Genomic DNA, 23,362 nt, shown 5'->3' on the forward strand with positions numbered 1-23,362 from the left:
GCATGCAAAGTCCTTCGCTCTGCTCACTTTGTCAAATTTTTTTAAATCCTGTAAGTACATTTTTAACCACTCTTTATCTAGCCCACTATGAATACCTCAATAGTCAAGGACAATTGGAAAAGAGAGATTGAGCAATCTCCAATAAAGAAAAAAATACAAGATTCCACCTTCTCCAGAGTGGATCTCGACAATGCTATTGCTAATGGTATTAAGCTAGCACTCAAATAGCAACAAAGTACTTTGGATTCGGTTGTGGCTTCGACAGTAAGAGAAGCGATAGACTCTGGATTGACCCCAAAATTACGTGACCTGCATTTGGATATACAAGCAACCAAAGATTCTGTTAAAGAACTAAGAGCAGAAGTTGAAAAGCTAGCCAGCATGGCGTGGCCGGGTAGATTCCGTACAGGCAGCTGCACTTGAGGATAGGAGGACAGTCACAAACTTAAAAAAGAAGCTGGAACAACTTACTGATAACATGACAGACATTGAAGACAGGAGCAGGAGAAATAATGTATGACTGGTGGGATTGCCAGAGGGGGTGGAGGGCTCAGATATAGTTGGCTTCCTCAGAGCTAATCTTTCCAAGTGGTTCCCTTTACTGAAAGGCCATGACATCGAGATTGACATGTGTACGATGGAAGGAAAAGTAACTCCGATCGGCCGCATCTTCCGTGTACTATGATGGCATGACAGGTCAGCAATCCTGAAGGGTGCTCGGCAGGTTTACCCGGTGAAATGTATGCAGCACAATGTCACGCTACTATTCTTTCCTGACATTAGTCCAACAACAACTGCCAAGGGAAAGAGCATCCAGTCTTGAAGATGACAACACTTGGTCTGCAGCCCTTCCTCATCTAGCCGGTGGCAATTAAACTAAGGCACAAAGGTGAGCAGATGATGTTTGACTGTCCTTAAAAAACAGAGGATTTTGTCAGCTCACTGTCACAGAAGAAGATGTATTCTGCAGTTCTATAAAAGCAACAGGAAGATGACGGCTACCATCTCCATCTCTTCAGCTCAGCGAGGGAAACTTAATGATGAGGGTTGTGGTGATCCTAACTGCCCTGGAAAGGACAATAGCAAGGTGCCAATGTGCACTTGTAAATTTTTTGTTGGAATCGTGTCCTCCTTGTCCTATACACTTGTCTGTTGACTGGTAAGCCAAACAATTTTTTGGGCTAATGGAGAGTAGGTTTGATCACAAAGTTTTTGGCTCTGTGGGCCAACTGGGGACATGTCTTGCGTTGTAGTGGACTGGTCACGCATCAAAAAAAAATTCTGTTGTTCAGGCAGACCTACAATCTCGGTAACATGTGGTCTGCTTTGGTTTTTGTACATAGTTGTTTGTTGTTTCTTTCTCTTGTTTGGTTATATTCCCTCCAACAGACATAAATACTTTAATTTATCTTATTTAAAAAATAAAAATAGATTATGTGTCTAGATGGATTGGTATCTAGAGTATATACTAACATTTACATGTCACTTACAGTATAGCATTGCTTTTGTTTCTCTTCACTTAGACAGAATCTTGGCATTATGAGCATACAATGCATGTTCTGAATATCTTATCACTGAATGTGAATGGCCTAAATTCTGTTATTAAACGTACCTGTATATTAGAATATTTACAACATAAATCAATTTCCTGTGCCCTGATACAAGAGACACATTTAAAACAATACGACGTGGCACGTTTTCAAAACAAGCATTACAAATTGGCAGCCTTCTCTTTTGCTCTTAATAAAACTAAGTTGGTGCTTATCTTAGTCTATAGGAAGCTACATTTAACAATTGAACATACCGGGAATGATGATGATGGTAGATTTGTCTTTATCCACAGTAAAATACATATTGGCAGATTAGCACTGGTCTCCATTTACACTCCGAATGAGGCAGGCAGTGTATTTTTTTAAATATTTCCAATACATTACTTGAGCAGATTGATTGTCATTTATTAGTTAGTGGTGATTTTAATTCTGTCTTAAATCCTGCATTAGATAGATCTCACCCTGATACAACAGCTAACCCATCTTATAAGTTATTGAATAAATGTATCACTGAATTTAAAGGGGTCATGACATTATGTGTCATCATGACATAACAGTATTATTATGTTCCCTTAGGTGCAATTATAGTATTAATATATTTTTTTTTAAGAAAAACTTTTAAAATCTAGTGATTTATGACCTTTTCCCACCCTGTTTCTCATCCTCTGATTCAAACAGTCTGTTTTGGGGGCGTTTTCCATTTAAGACTTCAGTGTTAACGCCCACTGTTATGATTGGCTAACGTCAGTGCCTATGTATCAATTATTGACGCCCCAGCCAGAACAATATGCAAGTAAACTAAGTAAAAACACTGTGATTATTCATAATGAATGAAATTGCGCTTTAAAAAGTAGTTTAAAGTTTAAAATAGATTACTTACAGTTTGCGTCATCGTTGTTCCCAGAATAGTCGGCACGGACTTATCTTTGAGCAACAGTTTTCTGGCAAAGCCAGCATCATATTGAGATTTGTTCTCAAAACAGTCATCCTTAAAATGTACAGAACAAACGCTTAAGTTAACACTGTCGTGACTGGGACGTCCGAAAAAAATAAACTGCATCCATTTTTCCTCTTGCACTTGTCTGGAATGGGCGTCTTGACAGCTTAACTTGCAGGAGGTTTAATGTTTGACCACAGCCAGGAACAGCACATCTGTGTGGCATCGTAATTTTCCTGTGCACAAGTAGTCTCTGTCAGAGCTCGCTGTCCATCGACCGAACACTTGTGAGGCGCACGGCGATACTGAAATGAGCGTAGTTGTCTTGCGCTTAAAGCGTAGTTATCTTGTGCTGGAGGCGGTCATATGCAAACGCTGTTACGTCACTTCTAACCGACACGTCACTTCTAACCATGAATCCAGAACGAGCTGTATTTTGAGCTTGATTAAATAAATGATTCGTTTAGAATGGGGAGGACGTCTTAAAATATTAAACTTGCAGGACGTTTTAATGATACAAAGACCTCTTATATACCAAAAGATCAAGGCAAATTTGGTTTCTCATGTCTTTAAGGAGATCAATTCCATACTTTCCTGTTTTATCTGGAATGGTAAACAACCTAGAAACAAACTTACCAGGATGCAGCATCTTATACTTTCAGAAGGATTGGCTGTTGCAAATTTTGAATTATATTATTGGTCGTTCCAACTTAAGGCTCTTCATACTTGGGTTAATCCTCAATCTAAAGTTTCATAGAGAGTAATTGAAGCTGACAAGATTAAACCACATAGACTCCAAAATATTTTATTTGCTGGCACAGGAAATAAATCTGATAATTACAAATTTGGCCTGGTTGTGGCTAATTCTATTAGAATATGGAAAAGGGTTGAACCTCTGATGGGAGGACCTTTAAAATTTTGTAAAAACACACCTTTATGGCACAGCTTTAATTTTTCATTGTGGAAATCGTCCATTTGTCCAACCCTCTTGGTCTTCATTGGGCATAAACACATGCGGTGACTTATATGATAGCCAGGGACTCTGTTCGCTTCAGGAACTGTGAACTAAGTTTTGTTTACCAGAATCCAAATTTTTTGTCAGTTTATTTGAACTTTTCTGAATTAAATTTGGAAATGCTTTATCACCTACCTATGTTGATTCAGTTACGCTCTGCTCTCAAGGGGTATGGAATTACCTGGGCATCTCCCTTTCCTCTCATCCTATGTGGGATTGGATCGCACAATACTCTGGTCGGCCATCTGTTTCTTTAATATATAGTAAACTTAACGATCACATTGCAAAGCCTCTTTCTATTAAATCTATCTGGAATCGTGAATTATCTGATTTGAACTTATCTGTCAACTGGGAGAGTGTGTGGTCTAATCTCATTTTAACTTAAAAAAACTTGGCTCATCATTTTATCCATTTCAAAGTCATCCATAGAGCATACATAACCCCTTACAAGAGGTTCAAAATGAAACTACAGCCGACTTATAACTGTCATATCTGTAACACTGTATCATCAGGTACTTTTCTTTATATGTTTTGGGAGTGTCCAATTGTTGTCAATCTATGGACTCATGTAAACTTTATTTTGTCCTCCTTACTACAAATTGATTACATCTCTAATCCAGGTTTATGTCTCAATGTCTCAATATTCTCAATAATGATTCTGACTTCTGTATAAGTTAATTACAAAAAAGAATGTTGTTTGCTGGTTATACAGCTGCAAAGAAGACAATAATACAGAACTGGTTTATTCCCCCCAAAAATATTGGATTCATAGCCTCCTTAAAATTGTGAATTGTGAATGTACAACAGCACAAATGAATAAGGCTAAACCTGGTACAATTTATGCATGGCAATGTTTTTCTTCCAGCATATTGGAATTGATAAAAGAATGACTATATAAAGTAACACTTTTAATATAATTTATTTATTTATTTTTTCAGATTGTTAAATTATTGGTAAAATGTCTGTTGCTCCCCCTTCCCTATTTGTTTGTTTGAATGGATGTTATCTTGTTATATCCAAAAGACAATAAAAAGTTGATTACAAAAAAAGAAAGCATAATTCAAGGTGGAATACAAGTTTATACAAGCACTTTCAATTCAAGTGAACGTGGCCAGTCTATAAACATCAAAATGCACACAGTTCAAAAGTATAGCAACAAGATGCAAACATTATACATGTTAACATGATTTTAGTGTGATGAATTCAGGGATTAACCAGCGTTATGGTTTTTACCAGATTAAAGGGCTCCCTCGTAACAGTGTCATGACAACAGTGTTGTAATATTTGATATAACTTTACACAGATTACGTTAGTCAGTGATTTTATCGCACTAAAATCATGTTAATACGTATAATGTTTACGTCTTGTGGCTATACTTTTAAAACAGTGTGTATTTTTTCTTCTTTTTTTTTAATCCCCCAATTTGAAATGCCCAATTCCCTCTACTTTAGTAGGTACTCGTGGTGGCGCGGTTACCCAACTCAATCCAGGTGGTGGAGGACAAGTCTCAGTTGCCTCCACTTCTGAGACCACCAATCCACACCTCTTATCACATGGCTCGTTGTGCATGACACCGCGGAGACACCGCATGTGGAGGCTCACCCTATTCTCCGCAATCCATGCACAATTTACCACGCACCCCATTGAGAGCGAGAAACTAATCGCGATCACAAGGAGGTTACCCCATGTGACTCTACCCTCACTAGCAACCGGGCCAATTTTGTTACTTAGCAGACCTGGCTGGAGTCACTCAGCACACCCTTGATTCAAATTCACGACTCTAGGGGTGGTAGTCAGCATCAAAAGTGGCTGAGATAGTCAGACCCAAAACAGTGTGTTTTTTAATGTTTATGGCAACATTAACTTCCATTGTAAGTGCCTTACTATTGATGGGAAGTCAATTATTTTCCACAAACCAGTTCTTTCGGATGGTTCGATTCAATGAACAGATACACCAGTTCTTTAATGTCATCGAGTAATGATGACACTGTACATGATGCTAATACCCCAGCGTCTTAGAATACATGTCCAAACATATTCAATAAAGTCATATGTAAGAGCATTCTGGTAATTATTACATTTTATTCAAATAAGTTATAATAATAAAGGTGTTTATTGTCATCAGTGTTTTATCTCTTACATCTTTGATAAGTTTCCTACATTAAAGATTTGCACCTAAAGCATGCAATACTGATGCTGATAAACAAACACGGATGTTCTACGTGTTTAAAGCATATAAAGTAATTAAAATAGTCTTAATCAACTCACCCTTTATACAGATGATCCAGCTCATAGCAACTTCAAATATAATCTGCTTCCACAATACTCAATAGTCAGATTAATTTACATCTCTCAACTGTAAATTTCGTCCACTCATTCAAGTCCTTGGTACACTCATGCTCATCACCAGCTCATTCATTAGTTCTCAGTATTTTGAACATGTCAGAAAGTGCCGATTCTCAGTTCAGTGTACTGGTGACTCGAGAACTGATGTGATTGACTCAATGTACTCAACTCAAAACACTGCAAAAAATGATTTTCTAGACAAGTATTTTTGCCTTGTTTTCCTGTCAAATTATCTAAACTTTCTTAAAACATGATTTATTTACTTGTCAAGCAAAATGGGATAAGATATTAAGTCTTGTTTTAAGATAAATCTGACTAAATTTAGTGAACTTTAGACTCAAAACAAGAAAGAAAATCTGCCAATGGGGTAAGCAAAATAAACTTAATTTAAAGATAAAAAAAGTTTATTTTGCTAACCCCATTGGCATATTTTTTGTTCTTGTTTTGAGTCTAAACTCAATCATTGCAGTGAAGCTGTTGCCCCCAGATCAGTGTACTGTTGTCTCAAGACTGTTGCGACCAGATCATACGTTGATAAAACGGTAAAACAATCAAGTCATAAACATATTTCCAGTATGTTTTATTTGTTATACTTTCTGCTGTTCAGCAAAATACATCAGAAACATATATTTGTCCCACCTTAATCACAGGGCACACGCATACTTAGTATCAGCAGCTCATCAGTTATCAGTATGTCGGACTCCTCCGAAAACAGCAATTCTCAGTTCAGTGTACTGTTCACTTGAGAACTACTGTGAGCAACTCATTGTACTCTTGACTCTAGAACAGTTGCATTTTCAGTCAGATATGTTAACTAGTTGGAGCTGTTCATTGCAAAGAAGAGTTAGGAAAAGCAGACATCACCAGTTCCAGGCTCATATTACTCCTTTCATGGTTAAGATAGAGTAACTTGTGGATCAGTGTTGACTCAAGAAGCGAACCATTTAAAATAATTAAGCCTGATTTGGTGAACTAGTTCAACTTTTTTACTGAAAAGAACCGGTTCAAAAGATTAGATTCGTTCACAAACTGGACATCACTATGCTTTACTGTATGCATGTTTTTTATTTATTTATTTTTTTTATGGACTGACGAGTAGAAATTATTTTTATTGGTAGTCAACATTATGCCACAAATGCTTTTCATTGAGGTCATTTAAACCACTAATTTGTGTGGGAGCACATTTTCAATTCAGCCTGGGTGGACACATATCAAGGTAACTAATTTTTTTTATATAAATTCCAGACATAATCCCATAGAAGGACTTGCCTCAGTGGCTTAATCTCACAGACTCTTACCTGTAACTCATGCCAGTCTGGAATGAGATGGACTCCTGTAGAGATTCTCCATTGGTCCGCAAGAAATCCTCCAGGTTTTTGAGCTGGGCAGCTGCCCGTACCTCACGCTGGCTCCTGATCTCGCCCAGTTCCCCACCTCCCTGCCGCAAAGGGTAAAGGCCCTGGTTGGACAGGTAACGGTCAATGTCACTCCGCATGCTTTCGCTGAAGGACAGGGACAGCAACTTGCTGCTGCTATTGCTGCTGCTTCTTCGCACGCTGTTACTTGGCGGTCCATTCTTCGGGATCTGTTCGGAAGGGACACTCAGTTGATGGCTGAGGCGATGGCCGACGTGCCCGACACGCACATCAGTCAAACTGCTTCTGTGAGTGGCAAACATGCTCCGCAACCAGGTGACCTAGTGCCCAACACTGAACTGCAAGACGTGTCTCACACACAGTAATGGAAGAGTGAAGTAAGTGGCATGACAGAGACCAGCAGACTCATACAGGTCAGACCACTTGCTTTAAATAGCACCCGCCTATCTTGGCAATCAACACCATACTCACACGTTGCACACATGCATTGTAATCAGAGCTCACCCTCCTGTCCACACTCTCCCTTGTGTGAATCAAATACTGTACAATAGCAAATCTAAACTGAATGATCTTTATAGAGTATATTTGTGTGCTCAGGAAGGACACAAAATTAGAATTTTGTTCTTCCATATGCATGCATGCATGCTCAAGCAACAACTGTGAGTAGACATTCAGACATGCACAAAGAATGCTTCACGTGAGCCCATCAGCAGTAACTGTGAAGGACATAAATGCCAAATCTACCCAGCATCCAGTCAGTTAAATCAGCCTCCTAACAAACAAGTCAAAAAATAGACTGTTCCCAATAGACTGATCCCAACAAAGGCTAAAATCCTTAAAGTAAACATGATGTACTTTGCTGTCATTATAATCCTGCACAAATAGAGGCCTATCTGAATGATATCTAAATCTCAAACTTATCAAATGTGTGTATATATTTTTGGGTCACATTTTCTAATAAGATTATTATTATTAAAATTAGATAATGCATTAGGTATTTTGAACTAACATACAATATTTTATTAGAATTATTTTTACCAACATACTAAAAGTAAACATGGGATGGCTGTGGCTCAGGTGGTATAGTGGGTTGTCCACCAATTGCAGGGTTGGTGGTTCGATTCCCGGTCCACATGTCTCCACATGCCGAAGTGTCCTTGGGCAAGACACTGAACCCCAAGTTGCTCCGATGGTAGGCTAGCACCTTGCATGGCAACTCTGACATCATTGGTGTGTGAGTGTGTGTGTGAATGGGTGAATGAGACTCAGTTTAAAGCTCTTTGAATATGGCTAAGGTTAAAAAGGTGCTATATCATTGCAGACCATTTACTATTCTCACGTCTTCATGACGTCTTCATTTTTTGGTCATGTTAGGTCATAATGCATAACATACATGTTAATATATAAATATTTTTTTTTAATTAATAAAAAAACTATTATTTAAAAAAATAAATAAAAACAAATAGAAATACCAAAATTATCAAATCATTTAAAGACACTCAACAAAGACACTCAACAATGATTGTACAAAGTGCACCAGGTCCCTGTGCACACAGCAACTCTCACGAGTGAGCTAGATTCAGACAGCCATCGATATAGTTGAGTATGTGGCAACCAACATCCCTTAACAGGGCAAGAGCTGCAACTTTTGTGAAGACGCGAGAGGACAGGGACAGGCTGAAGGGGAGGACCTTGTACTGATAAGCCCGGCCGTCGAAAGCAAACCGTAGGAAGGGTGTGTGTCGAGGTAGAACTGAGATGTGAAAGTACGTGTCCTTCAGGTCTACCGCCATGAACGAATCTTGATGCTGGACGCATGCCAAGATGCACTTCTGCATCAGCATATTGAACGGGAGTGTGTGCAAGGCCAGGTTCAGACCTCGCAGATCCAAGATTGGCCGCAACCCAATGCCTTTCTTTGGCACGATGAAGGGCTGTAGATGCCTTTTCTTCATCTCAGCTGGAGGGACAGGCTCTATCGTGCCCTTCTGCAGAAGGATCACGATTTCCGCGTGCAGGACAACAGTGTTCTCGGCTGGCCAGGTGTGTGGTTTATGTGGTGCAGCCAGACACGTGAAGGTGGGGGGACTGCGTTTGCATGGCCCTGGCTGCAAGTGCTTGGTGCCCGGTCTCCGTGGTAACGGGGCCGTGGGCACCGGCTGTGTGACCCAAGAAAACTGCTCTTTTTGTTGACAATGTGGGTACCCTCCAATCCCTCCACTGGGAGACGGAGTGGTCTGGTCACAAGCTACCGGGTTCCAGCAGACATCTTCCTCCATGGGTCGTCCGTCTCAGGGGTGCTTAGGAGCCTTCTTGGGGGTCTTAGCTCCTGGCCTTGAGTGGCACCCTGAAAACTCGGCAACTCGCTTCTTAGAGATGAATGGACTGGCAGAGGACACAAACGCTCGGCTCTGAAGAAAAAATCTGAATGAGTGGTTACGAACCAGCTTCTTTTATACCCGTATGTCTGGGGTAGAGGCATGCAAATTCTCATTTGCCTTTTCTCAAAGATCTGAGGTGTTTGGGGCTCCCAAGAGCGACCTCTAGTGTCACTACATCGACACAATGTCGAGTGAGTGACAGATAGGGAAAAAGAGTAATAAATGCTGTAAAGTATTGTTTATTGTTAGTTCATGTTAACTTGCATTAACTAATGTTAACAACCTTAAATTTATTACAGTGTTCCCATTTTTGGTCTTTTTTTATTATAAATACAATACATTTTTATAAATATATTTGAATTAATTTGTATGGCTTTTTTTGTTAAAAAAATTATTTAATATATAGAGGCATTTTATCAGTTGTTAATTGGTGTCATTGACTTTCTCATTATCATCAACATCTGTGATAAGTTAGTGTGCAACTGTCATGAGGCATACTAAAAATGGACACATTTTTATATGCCTTACTGACAACCAAATATCAAACTGAATGTTATTCATGCTGACAAATTACTACAGAAGTCCATTTAAAACTATATGCAAGAATCCCTTGTGCACAGAACTGCATACCTAGAACATCACTTAATAATTTACCTGACAAGCACATTAAAACATCCACACGACATACAGTGGCAAGAAAAAGTATTTGAACCAGCTTGTTTTCTGCATTAATTTGTCATACAATTGATCTCAATTGATCTCAAAGTCACAAGTAAAGACAAACATGATGTGCTTACGCTAACAACACAAAAACTATTATAATATTTCATGTCTTTATTGAAAACATCCCATTACACATTCACAGTGCTGTGGAAAAAGTAAGCGAACCCTTGGATTTAATAACTGATCGATCCTTCTTTGATAAACTCAACCAAATGTTTACGGTAGCTGCGGATTAGACATGCACAACATTCAGAAGTAATTTTGGACCATTCTTATTTTACCGAACTGCTTCAGTTCAGCCATATTCATAGGAATACTGGTGTGAACGGCTCTCTTGAGGTCATTCCACAGCATCTCTATTGGGTTAAGGTCTGGGCTCTGACTAGGCCACTCCAAAAGGTGAATTTCTTTTTTTTTAAGCAATTTCAGTAGATTTACTTCGATGTTTAGGGTCATTGTCTTGCTCCATCACCCAACTCCTACTGAGCTTCAGCTGGCACACAGCCACCCTAAAATTATCCTGTAGGATATCTTGATATACTTGGAATTTTTTCCTCCATAATGGCAAGCGGTTCAGGCTCAATCATTATGCTCCCTTCACCATAATTCACCATTGGGATGATGTTTTCATGTTGGTATGCGGTGCCCTTTTTATGCCATACATAGTGTTTCAAGTTCTTCCCAAACAATTTAACCTTAGTTTCATCAGTCCACAAATCATTTTCCCAGTAGCGTTGGGGAGTGTCAAGGTGTTCTTTGGCAAACTTCAGGCACGTAGCAATGTTTTTGTTGGAAAGCACTTCCTTTGTGGTGTCCTGCCATGGACACCACCCCTGTTTAATGTTTTCTATATAGTAGACTCATGACCAGGTATGTTAACCAGTTCCAATGATTCCTTCTTTAGTCTTTAGTCTTTAGCTGTCATTCTATGGTTCCTTTTTTACATCATTGAGCATTCTGCTCAATTCTGCTCAAGGGTGTGACCTTTGAGTCATCTTGGCTGGACGGCCACTTCTACGTAGAGTAACCACAGCAATAAATCATCTCCATTTATAGATACATTTGTCTAACTGTGGATATATGAATATCTAAGCCATTTGAGATAACTTTGCAATCCTTTCTCTTATTAGCTGTTGTTGAAGTCATGATCCTATGGGGTTCACATACTTTTTCCAACCTACACTGTGAATTGTTTAATGATGTATTCAATATATAAAATAAACAAACAATAATTTGTGTGTTATTAGATAAAACATATTGTGTTTGTTCATTATTGCAACTTAGATGAAGATCAAACCAGTTTTAAGACTAATTTATTCTGTAGGCCTACATAAATTGTACATAAATGCAGGTTATTCCAAAAGGTTCACATACATACATACATAGACACATACATACATTTTTCTTGCCACTGTATTTAATAACAGTATAGATTTTGGTCAAATAATATGAATAGAGAATCCAGAGCAAGTAAGATGCCTGTCACAAAATAAATTGTATAACAACTATTCCACTGAATCAAACAGCAATTATAGGGCATGTTTCATTTTATAATTCTGCTTGTTTAAATCTGTTTAATTAAACCCACATATCATGAAGTTCTCTGGGTCATTGAGCTCATGTGGTATCAGTCCTGGTCCAAAAGTACTCTTCCTCCATCAGAAGTGTATCATCAAGCTTTACATTCCACAATCTCACAAAAGTGTGTCAAACCAAGAGCTATCAAATCTACATGTGGTCCACCACATTCACATTATTTTACCCTCTGCTTGTTCTTCGCAGCTTAGTTAAGGGATAGTCTGAAGCTAACCTGCTTCTTCATTTCTCATAATTAAATCATCACGGAGCAGTAGCTTAGAGTAAACCAAGACAGAGCAACCTTTCCTTATGTGGATCTAAGCCCTACATTCCATTCTTCACCATGCTAATGCCTGCAGCCTAGGAGAGGGATGTGGATGTGGGCAGGATCACCATGCAACATCCTCAGGTAGGACCTATATCCAGTTAATCACCAGGCATGTACTTACCCGGTTCCTTGGAGGGCGAGTCATGTACGGATTTTGCACTACACTGCTCATCTGACAACCTGATGGCGGTCCAAACACCACTGAAGACTGCTGTTTTCCAACTAAACTGAGAGTGCCTTACTAGTATGAGCCTTAACAATTAGCAAACAGCAAGAAAGCTCCACCCCTCAACAAGGTCAGACAACACCCACTTTTGGCGAATGTCATAGAGAGAATGCTTTCTGCACCAATCACAGTGTGAGAATGCCTTGCAAACATGAATTATTCAGAACAGCATTTGCTCTAGAAGCATTTGATGTTGTACCACAAGAAAGTGTACTAAAAGCCAATTTGGCTTGTTCTGCCTTTCGTGCAATAACATTTTTTTAAAGTACAACCAAAGTACTATGGTACAGACAATTGCAAAAAGCACTGCATGGTGATCAAGTCCTGCAAGTGCTGCAGTATAAGCTAACACTGTATTCCTACCCATTTCATGATGCAAGGAGGAAAACCAAAAGGTATAATACAGATATTATAGTGTACAGAGAGTCCTGCATACATAGGATAAACACTACACAAGGAGCTACAGTGAATTTAAAAGAGAGAATGACACACAGGTCATAAGAGGTGATGTGTGGCTGTGTATACTGTATGTCTGCCTTGCAATGTTTTAGATAATGATGACAAATGATTTAGAACCATAGGGTGTGAGATTGCAGCAGGGCATACCTTTGTAACAAATGATAGTGAGACAAACAGACCCAAGAGAACTCACCTGAAACACATGAGGGCAAAAATGTCAACACACTTGGAACAAAACAAACAGGGAACGATGATGCCACAGTCCTCGTCAGACAAAACCCAACCTTACAGGTGGCTGGACCATGATATCACTGAAGAGTGCACAGAGGTAACTTGCGCATGGGGGTAACCAACAACCGGACCTGTGTGTTCACACAAAGATCTTACACGAAACACGAGACAGACAGGGGACGATGATACCATGGTTCTCGTCAGACAAACCCCAAACTGACAAGGTGACAGGACCGTAACATCACCAGAGAGCGCACGGCTGTAACTTGCACACAGCGGTCACTAACAACCGGACCTGTGCGCTCAAACAAAGAACATACACAAAACATGAAACAGAAATGGGATGATAATGCCATGGTCCAGTCAGACAGAAACCCAACCTGACAAGGTGACAGTACCATGACAATGTTAGTCTTTGAAAATGAAAGCACAGTAGTTTATTTCCTTGCATTAATTACAGTTCTCTATACTGAGCAACTATGAAAATGTTGCAAACACTGCCGTTTTATTTTCCTCTGACTAAAGACTCTTGGCATGCCTTAAAAACAGTAGCATCAATTATTTAGTACAGACCATTTGCGAGTGATGTCACATACACTCTAAATATATAACTCATTCCATAGGCCAGCACAAGTCTGTTTCCCTGACTCTTGCCTTAGTCACTGAATCACACAGCCAATAAACATGATGTTTCATTGTTCTCTCAAATGACTCCACAGACCTCATTAAGAAATTATTACTCTACATTTTGGTTTTATGAGTTTTATGGAACACGTGCAAAGTAAAGTCATAAGATTAAGAAACATGTATGACTTTTATTTTGAAATTCTCCGAAATCTAGTGTTTTCCATTACGCAGTACGCATGGACCTCATAATTTAACATACAAATCACAATGACGGTGAAAACTAAAAACAACATATTAAGTATAAAATTAGAATAATCACAAATAGACAAATAACTGAAATTTACAACAAATGAAATAACAGCAGTGCATCTAAAATCGTCAAGAAGTAAAGCTAAGCAGTATACACTAATCTGCATAATTTATTCATAACGCAAGCATTACTGGGAACTTAGCGCAGCTTCTTTTCACAGTATTATTAGACACAGATCGCACACCTTGCTGAATAATGCTCGCGTCTGACAGAAACACAGGTAATAAGTTAGGAAAAATATTGTTTTGTGGCTATTTGAGTCTTTGAGGCTTATTTTGTGTAAAGGATAGCAGAAACAGCACTTGTCAGTTCATTAGGGCTTTTCTCGTTTTCTCAAGAATAATCTGCTGGGCAAGGCATTAAAATAATGCAGATATAAAGACTCAAAAAACTTGAATAGAGTGAACATATAATTAATATGGAAAATAACCAAACTCTCTGCAAAGATCTCTGCTCTCTAAGAGGTACCGGTATGTGTTTATTCTTTACATTAGTCCAAATATATATTTCGAGGTGTTGTGTTTATAGGCCTGTAAAGGGATTAATGGGAAAGGAGGAGGCGAGAACCGGCTTAACAATATAAATAATATTTAATTAAATAAAAAGACACACAAACACATACAGGGAAGCTGCCCGTAATTCTCTCTCTCTGTCCCACTGCAGTCTCCGGTCAGGTAAACTATAGCACGTTAAATGTCAATAGACTTACATGGGAGTCCAGAGCAAATATTATTTCTGCATTCCCATTTGAACCAAAAGCAAAAGGAAAATGACTTCCTTAAAGTAAAAAAAAAAAAAGAGAGAGATTGATAATGGAAGTCTGAAAAGAGTAAGATGCTAAATTTACGGTCACTCCAGCAGCAGCAACAGTGTTAATCCAGGTTTTTATAAAAATAAAACAAATTATGTCAGGGTAATATAATGCAAGTTTAGTCTTATAAATGTACAATAAATCATAAAAAAAAATTACACTGCTAAATTAAGGTGAAAATGTTGCATCACAGTCTGTGAAATGGGTCTACACTGCAAAAAATCATTTTCATTATTTTTCAGAATTAGTATTTTCCAGTAAAAATAATATCTAAGCATTCTTATAACACAATGAATTTACTTAACAAGCAAATTAGCATAAGATATTTTGTCTTGATTTCAGATAAATCTAACAAAATTTAGTGAGGTTCATGCCAATGTGGTCAGATATTTTTATTTTATTTTTTTTTAAGTTTATTTTTCCTCACGCCATTGGCAGATAATGTTTTTCTTGTTTAAGCATAAAGTTTACTAAATTTGGTCAGATTTCAGTGAAAATAAGACTAATTCCATTTTGCATGTCAAGTAAATATACCTTGTTTTAAGAATATTTAGATACATTTTCCAAAATACTAATTATAAACATGCTTTTTTGTATTGTATTGGTTTCTGGGGGGTTTTAAACACCAGCACATATATGCTTTTCTAACGAACTAGATAATAAAAATGTCTTTGTTATTTTCCTATGACATCAGGCTGTAAAATATTTTTGGTTCTTAAACACTTAGTTTTAAGAGTTTAATGGTTAACAAACTGATATTAACACAGAAAGCTTTACGCCGTTTCACACATACTCCGTTTGCAGTGCGTAGGCTATGCGGTGCGTATTTTTTTCCGTACCCATGTTAACAGGTTAGAGCTTTTACACTGCACGCGGATGCAGTCCGTCGATCCGTTCCAGTTGCGGTGCGTATACAGCAGTGCAGCGATCGTTTACGGACCGAGTCTATTTTTGCTGTGCTGCACCGCACAGAATTAAAGTGGCAGCGCATTGTTCACATTAAAATAGACATAGATTGACAAGAAACTGTAATAATTTCATCATATACGCATAATTACAGTTCTACAGTTACTATTACAGGGTCAAGAAAAACAAAAAAGTATGATTATAGTCCCAAAAGTTGCAAAATGCCATCATATATGATTTTTCTACCCTAAAAAAAGACAGAGTGAACCCAAATGCGTCTCATTCTTCTCCTTATTAGCAACAGATAGGCTATAGCGCAATAGCTATTCTTCTGTCAACAACTCGAACTACATGTAAAACAAAGAATCACAATGATTAAAATGTATTTTCATACAGTTTCAATGCCTTAAACAATCTCAAGGTTAACGTTTGGATTAACGCATTCCTTACACATTTTTGATTTTGTGGCACACAGAAACGGCGGATCAGTAGCGCACTGCAAACGCAGCATATGTGAAAGCACTATAGCGCGTGCTGCTCTTGTACCGTATATGCACCGCATACGTATAGCATACGCACTGCACACGGAGTATGTGTGAAACGGGCGTTAGCCTCAAGCACATGTGACTCAGGAATTGGAGAACTACTGTACTGTTAATTCAATCCTGCTTCATCACCACACTGTGTGCCCTTGAGTGAGGCACTCAAATCCAGTATGCTTCAAGGGGACCATCCAAGCATTTACTGGACAATATAGTGCTATGGATGAAAGTCACCTGGTGCATTTTATGTAATCTCATGGAGAACTGGTTACAGTTACGATGCATGAAGGGCAGATGTACTGTACAGTACCTGTAAAACGGCAGCTGCCTCTTTGGGCTCCCATATTTCGCTCTACAGCAAGAACAGCAAGCAGAAATGAAGAGGAGAAATACAGAAGCTATGTTAGAGGGGGATAAAATGGTGTACTAGAGTGAGGGAACTTCATAAACATCTATTTGACATAATTTTACTTTATTTAATAAAGGTGTAAAGAATAATTCCCCTCATTTGTCATGTAAGTAACTTTGAGTAGTAAGCAACTTTAGTAAGAACATTTAGTGTTAAATATAGTCACCATATAGAACTACACCAACAATTTTGTCTGGACCGGTTTCGCTGCAGGCTAGTACTTAGCACACTCTTTAGGGTGAATGATTCACCCATACCTGTGAGAAGGTTCTGCTTACGTGTAGTTGCCGCCTGGGGAGCCTGTCTGCCGGGCGGAGAGACGAGCCGGGGAGTCTGTGTTCGATTCAGGGTACATGTAGCCGTGAGGGTGGAGAGACCTGCTGCCAGGTCTCACTCGCAATCACAGCTTCTGCATATAACAGAGACAAGTAAATGTGCCAGTCATTTAAAATACCACTTTCAACAGTGAATCAAGTTACTCAATTAAGTTTCTTAGAAAAGTTGAGCTTTAAGAATGATAGCGCCCTCGTTAAAAACATCTGTCACGACTCTTGCCTTAAAGTCTCAAGTGTTTGTTTGTTTTGTTTTTCAGAAATGCTTGTGGTGAAACATAGGCCCTATATGGGATATTTTGTGCAGCAAAACTAATATAAGCAACAAAATCACAATGTTTCTTCACAATTTGGTTACAGGTGCAGCTTTACCAAAAAGATAGAGATTGACTCTGTCATCTATGATGCAAGTCACAAATAACCTATTGCCAAAACGACCAGCAAGTTGATAATTACATTTTATTTATTTTTTTTAAATAAAGTGTAAAGGCCACAAAGAAGTAATTATGGCTGTTAAATGTTTTCAAAATCACCCAGCATTGGCAAGTAAGGAAAAACTTTGGACCCTGGATACAGTTCATCTATGTGAGTATCCAGTTGTAGCCAGCAGGTGGCGCCAGTTACTTGTTTCACACACTGGAAAACCACCAAGCAGATTATATTTAGCCTACATTTTCTCATAGCTGATTTGCCTGGATTTCCTCTCTCAAATCTTCATTTCATTCAAAATTTAAAATGATCAAGAGAAAATTAAGTGATAAATTGTTGCCTTATGAGGCAAAATTTAACCTAAAAAACAATTTCAGCAAGTCAATTTCATCAGATGTCTGTTGTAGATCTTTTCATCTGAAAAGCATCACAATCTAATTAACATCTGCTAATTGTTGATTTACAAACATTCATCATACAAACATCTCAAGGACATAAATATATATATATATACATATATGTTAAACAACTACATGACAATGAGGTCAATGATTCTTTGCCTAAAGAAAAAATAATTATTCTTATCCTGAAACTGCTTACATGCAAACTACTGCACGCAGAGATTGCATAATTCCTAAAATAAATTCAGCATTTGCACAATCTGCCTTTTCATACAAGGTAATTAAAGAATGGAATAAGCTACACGATGTTCTTAAAATTTGTGTAGATTTTTTTATACGTTCTCCAGAAATGTTAAAAATTGGCTTTTAGTACTTCAAACTTGTCATAATTAATCCTGTTAATGTATATGTGTGTATGTATGTACATATATTTTCATGTTTTTTATTTGTAGTATTTTATTTTCCTGCCCAGGGACTGCAGATGGAAATTAGCGTGTAGCTAAATCTGTTGCAAAGCATATCGTCACCTGTTAGAATAATGTATTTTGTGCATGGTCCCTGACAAAAAAATGAATTAAATAAATAAATAAATAAACAATACAAGAAAAATAAATAATATGTAAGGGCTAATAGACTGGAAAAGCAAAATGTTTGTTTTAATCAAGGACTCAACAACCACACCAAATAGCAACATGAGGCATCAAACTGTAATGCTTGTGAGTTATATCCAGCATGAGTGAACTCTACTCCCATTAATACTGAACAAGCATGACTCTGCTGTTGAAAGACTGATGAGGTCCACCTGCTGTCTGCTCTCACCACATAGCACAATGGCCTGTCTCCAGTCAGGCAGAATTTTACCAGCAGTACATTAAAAATTGCAGAGATGTTCTGCAATAAAATGGTCAGGAAAAAGAAGAAATGGGGTTGCCACTTAACAGCTCTGTTTGGCAGGTGGAGGACTGACGGTACTGCACAGCGATACAGTGTTCCAGCAGAGGGGGTAAAGACTGTAAGATTGTAGACAGTGAACTAATGCACTCACAAGTTATCACAATTTATACTGCTCTCTGACTTTAGCAACTGACTGTACCAATTTTGATGTAATGTACTTTAAAAGGTACAGTTACAATTTTAAAGGAATATTTCACCCAAAAATGAAAATGATCTCATCATTTACTCACCCTCATGCCATCCCAGATGTGTATGAGAGTAAATGATGAGAGAATATTCACTTTTCGGTGAGCTATCTGTAAAGGTATTAATGGAAAGGAGGAGATGAGAACCGGCTTGACAATATAAATTATATTTTAATAAGGAACTTAAACAAAAAGACAAATCTCTCTCTCTCTCTGTCCCACTGCAGTCTCCAGTCGGCCTTTATCCATCTCTGAGACTTGATTATCCTGATTAGGGGCCGGGTGTGTAGCATCACGACCCGGCCCCACCCTCCGCCCTGTCACACTCTCCCTTTAAGGCAAAGAGATACACTACTAAAAGGCAAAAGTATGTGGACACCCCCTTCTAATGAAAGGGTTTTCCTATTCCGATATTTTCGGTAAAAAATACATTTTAATGCTACAACATAAAATACTGTGTACTGTAGATAAATACATTTCAGCTTTGACAGGCAACTAAACAAAAACTTGAAAGTGAAATCCAGGATCACACAACAACGAGCCTAAAACAATCTCCAGAAACATACACCAGCAATTAGGTATGTTTCACCAGTCTTTATCTCATCACGTCTTGCAACACTTGTATCAGAATACGTCTCATTTTGACAGTGGCCTGCTGATACCTAAAGCTGTGGGCTACTGGTTAATTCACCTTTAGTCTAATGACTAACGCTTTGGCTTTAAATGTCTTTGTACAATCTGGCCCTTAAATTGTTTGCCTGCTGAGTGGCCATATGGCATGAGCTCGTAATCACCCTTCATGACCTGACCACACTCTACTACACTAAACCACCCGTGAAACTGCTGAAAATCATGAGCATCATTGAGAGAGACTTAATGCATATTACCAGAGTAGACTTGTCACATAGAAGTGCAAGAGTACTCTACAGTATGTGGCCAAAAGTTTGTGGACACCATATGTGCTTGATGAACATTTAATTACAATAGGAATTAATTCCCCTTTTGCTGCAATAACACCCTCCACTCTTCTGAGAAGGCTTTCCACTATACAGTATATAGTAATGTGGCTGCAGGGATTTGCTCCCATTCAGACAGAAGAACATCAAGTTCAGACAATGATGTTAGGCAACAGGGCCTGGTTCACAGTTGGCATTCCAATTCACCCTGAATTTGTTCAGTTGGGTTCAGGTCTTAGCTAAGTGCAAGCCAGTCAATTTCTTTAACAACAGATTCAGTAAACCATTTCTTTATCCAACTCACTTGGTGCACAGGGGCATTGTCATGCTGGATTAGAAAAGAGCTCTCCAAACTGTTGCCACAAATTTGGAAGCCCAGAATGCCCTGGCATCAGCAAATAACCCACTTGATGATAAATAGTAGTGTTACTTCCAGAATGTACTAATTTGAACCAAACTGTACTTTACATCCTCTTTATGGACCTCAGTCAGAGATACGTTATGTTTAATTTTGATTTATATTTAATTTAATTTTTTGACTGGAATGAAAACAAGGCTGTGAGGGATATATAGTATACCATAGTTGTACAAAACTGTGTACAAAGTGTTGTACTGTTGTTCAGCAGTTTTCGGCAGTAAGAGGCAGACGGAGGCTATTTCTCACATCATGCCACGGCGCCGCCCCAGCGCAGCCCGCGCCCGCCCACCGAGGGCGTTCCCCTGTGTCCAAAAAACAGGCAGCTCTGCCTCAACCCAGGCCCAGCTCTCAGCCCCAGCATCGAGCACCCCGCAGGCGCCGTTCACCCCCCGTCTGTCCCTGCCCCCTCGCGTCTTCATGAAGGTCGCAGAGGCAGCCCTTGCCCCGCTAAGGGAAGTGGGCATCCGCATATTCAACTACCTCCATGACTGGCTCATTCTAGCTCACTCTCTTGTGTTAATATGCGCTCACAGGGACAAGATGCGCAGGCACCTCTGCCGTCAAGGGCTTCAGGTCAACTGGGAAAAGACCAAGCTTGCCCCGGTTCAGAGCATCTCTTTTCAAGGCACGGAGTTGGACTCAGTCTCAATGACAGCACGCCTCACGAACGAGTGTGCTCGGTGCTCAGGTGCCTCTCTCTCTTCGAGCCTGGCACAGCGGTTTCTCTAAAACAGTTCCAGAGGCTCCTGGGGCATATGGCATCCTCGGCTGTGGACGCGTCGCTCGGGTTGATGCATATGAGACCGCTTCAGCACTGGCTTTAGAGTCCCGAGATGGGCATGGCGTTGCGGCACATATCGTGTGTTACTGCCATCAGACTTTCAACCCTTGTGCAGACCTCTGTTCTCTGCGGACTGGAAACACCCTATAGCCGGGGCCCTATCACTGCAGAGGTTTCTCCTGCTGATTCGGGGCAAGCACGTCTTGATCCATTCTACCAGGCAGCTTTAAGCCCTAAAGTGGCACTTGTTCACCAATTGGTGTTCTTCCCAGTCTGAAGATCCACAGAGATGCGCAGCTCGGTCAGTGCTTTCATTCCTGCAAGAGAGGTTGGAGGGGAGGCTGTCCCCGTCCACCTTGAAGGTGCATGTAGCCGCTAATGCGGCCAACAACGACACAGTGGACGGCAAGTCCTTGGGTAAGCCCGACTTGATTATCAGGTTCCTTAGAGGCACCTGGAGGATGAATCCAAGCCTGTTCCCCTCCTGGGATAGCTTAGTGGTCCTTTCGGGCCTTCAGAGATCCCCTTTGAGCCGCTTGACTCAGTTGAGCTCAATGTCCTCTCCTTGAAAACGGCCCTCCTGATAGTACTTGCTTCCATTAACAGGGTTGGGGACATGCATGCGTTCTCTGTCAGCGACACTTGCCTGGAGTTTGGTTCAGCAGATACTTGTCATCCTAAGACTGTGACCTGGCTATGTGCCCAAGGTTCCTACGACCCCCTTCAGGGATCAGGTCATGAACCTGCAAGCGCTGTCCCGGGAGGAGGTAGACCCAGCCTTTCGTGCTGTTCCCAGTACGTGATTTGCTATCTATTTGGACAGCGCGCAGAGCTTTAGATGTTCTGAGCAGCTCTTTGTCTGCTTCAGCGGATGGCGGAAAGGGAACGCTATCTCCAAACAGAGGTTAGCTCACTGGGTCATTGACGCTATCTCTCTGGCCTACCAGACCCAGGTCGTGTCCGCCCCCTTGCGGGTTCGAGCATACTCGACGAGAAGTGTGGCATCCTCGTGGGCACTGGCCAATGGCACCTCCCTAGCAGATATCTGCAAAGCAGCAGGCTGGGCAACACCCAACACATTTGTGAGATTCTATAATCTCAGGGTTGAGTTGTCTCATCCAGTGTTTTGTCAGGTCCGAGCCAGTAGAACTCGGTAATATGGAACAGCCAACCGGGTGTTTCGCTTGCACCCAGCGCCCTTCACCAAGTTGATCCAGTGCACCTTCTCATGCAGGTTAGCCACTAAGCTCTCGCTTCCTGGATGTTCTTCCTCCCTAGCCTTCTGGCCTGCAAATTCAGTGGAGGAATTTGCAACCAGACCCACTACAAGCCGCAAGTGCTCTGTACTGCGTAGGGCTCCACAGGCTTCATTCCTTCTCCAGGCAACTCCCTGTGATGTATTTTCCTTGCGGCCGATAAAGTTACTTCTAGCACGCAGCAGCCTGCTTGCACCTGTGTCAGCAGTTCACACAACACGGTCTAGTGCATGACGCTTTGAAATGGGACCCCTTGTGTTACTACATTTTAAAACAAAGACTAATGGTGGGAATGAGGTGTTGTGTCCCCTTTGCCACGACACTAGACCTACCACTGTAAATGCTGTATCTTATTCTCAGCTCCTCAGTGCAAAAACCTGACTGACAGACGCACATCCGCTTCCCTTTATACCCGTATGTCGGGGGGGCGGGACATGCAAATTTTGTCTGCCAATTTCTCATTGGCCTTTTCTGAAGTTCAGAGGTACGCGAGGCTCTCAAGAAAGACCCACTTGTGTCACTACATTCGACACAACGTCTCGTTCCCTCCATCAGGGAATGGTGGTTACAATAGTAACCATGACAACTTTTCTCACATTTTCTGTGGTGATTTTGGGGGAAAATCTGAGGTAATAAATGTTAAACAGAGTTGAGAGTATTATACTCAGTCTTAATGATAGCTGAAAGCTTAACTAATTAGACCACTTATTTAATAAACAAATAATCAGGAAATGTGTGGAACTTTATGAAGGACAGACACTGAACCGAGTTAAGTTTATTTGTAACTACTTAATGTTATTTAAAAAAAGTTTACTCAAGCAAATAAGTACTTTTACTTAAAAAGCATGTTAAATGATAGCCTTCAAAAAAATCTAAGTACGGTCAACATTAGATT

The 23,362-nt window shown here is 39.8% G+C and overlaps 1 protein-coding gene across 2 annotated transcripts in view; it reads right to left on the reverse strand.

The window, feature by feature from the left end:
* kcnab2b (potassium voltage-gated channel subfamily A regulatory beta subunit 2b) overlaps positions 1–23,362 on the reverse strand; it is a 126,749-nt gene that overhangs the window by 84,868 nt on the left and 18,519 nt on the right. The window contains exons 3-4 of one of the 2 annotated variants that reach the window (XM_052091773.1): positions 17,034–17,164; positions 16,657–16,698 (exon numbers count right to left, since the gene is read on the reverse strand). In XM_052091773.1, coding sequence (XP_051947733.1) covers positions 16,657–16,698; positions 17,034–17,110 — 119 coding nt within the window. In that variant the 5' untranslated portion in view covers positions 17,111–17,164. Of the gene's footprint in view, positions 1–7,146; positions 7,580–16,656; positions 16,699–17,033; positions 17,165–23,362 lie in introns of those variants that run through there. The other variant, XM_052091772.1, reaches the window with a different exon arrangement.

The sequence above is a fragment of the Xyrauchen texanus genome, chromosome 25 (genome assembly GCF_025860055.1).
Source record: "Xyrauchen texanus isolate HMW12.3.18 chromosome 25, RBS_HiC_50CHRs, whole genome shotgun sequence".
Lineage (NCBI taxonomy): Eukaryota > Metazoa > Chordata > Actinopteri > Cypriniformes > Catostomidae > Xyrauchen > Xyrauchen texanus.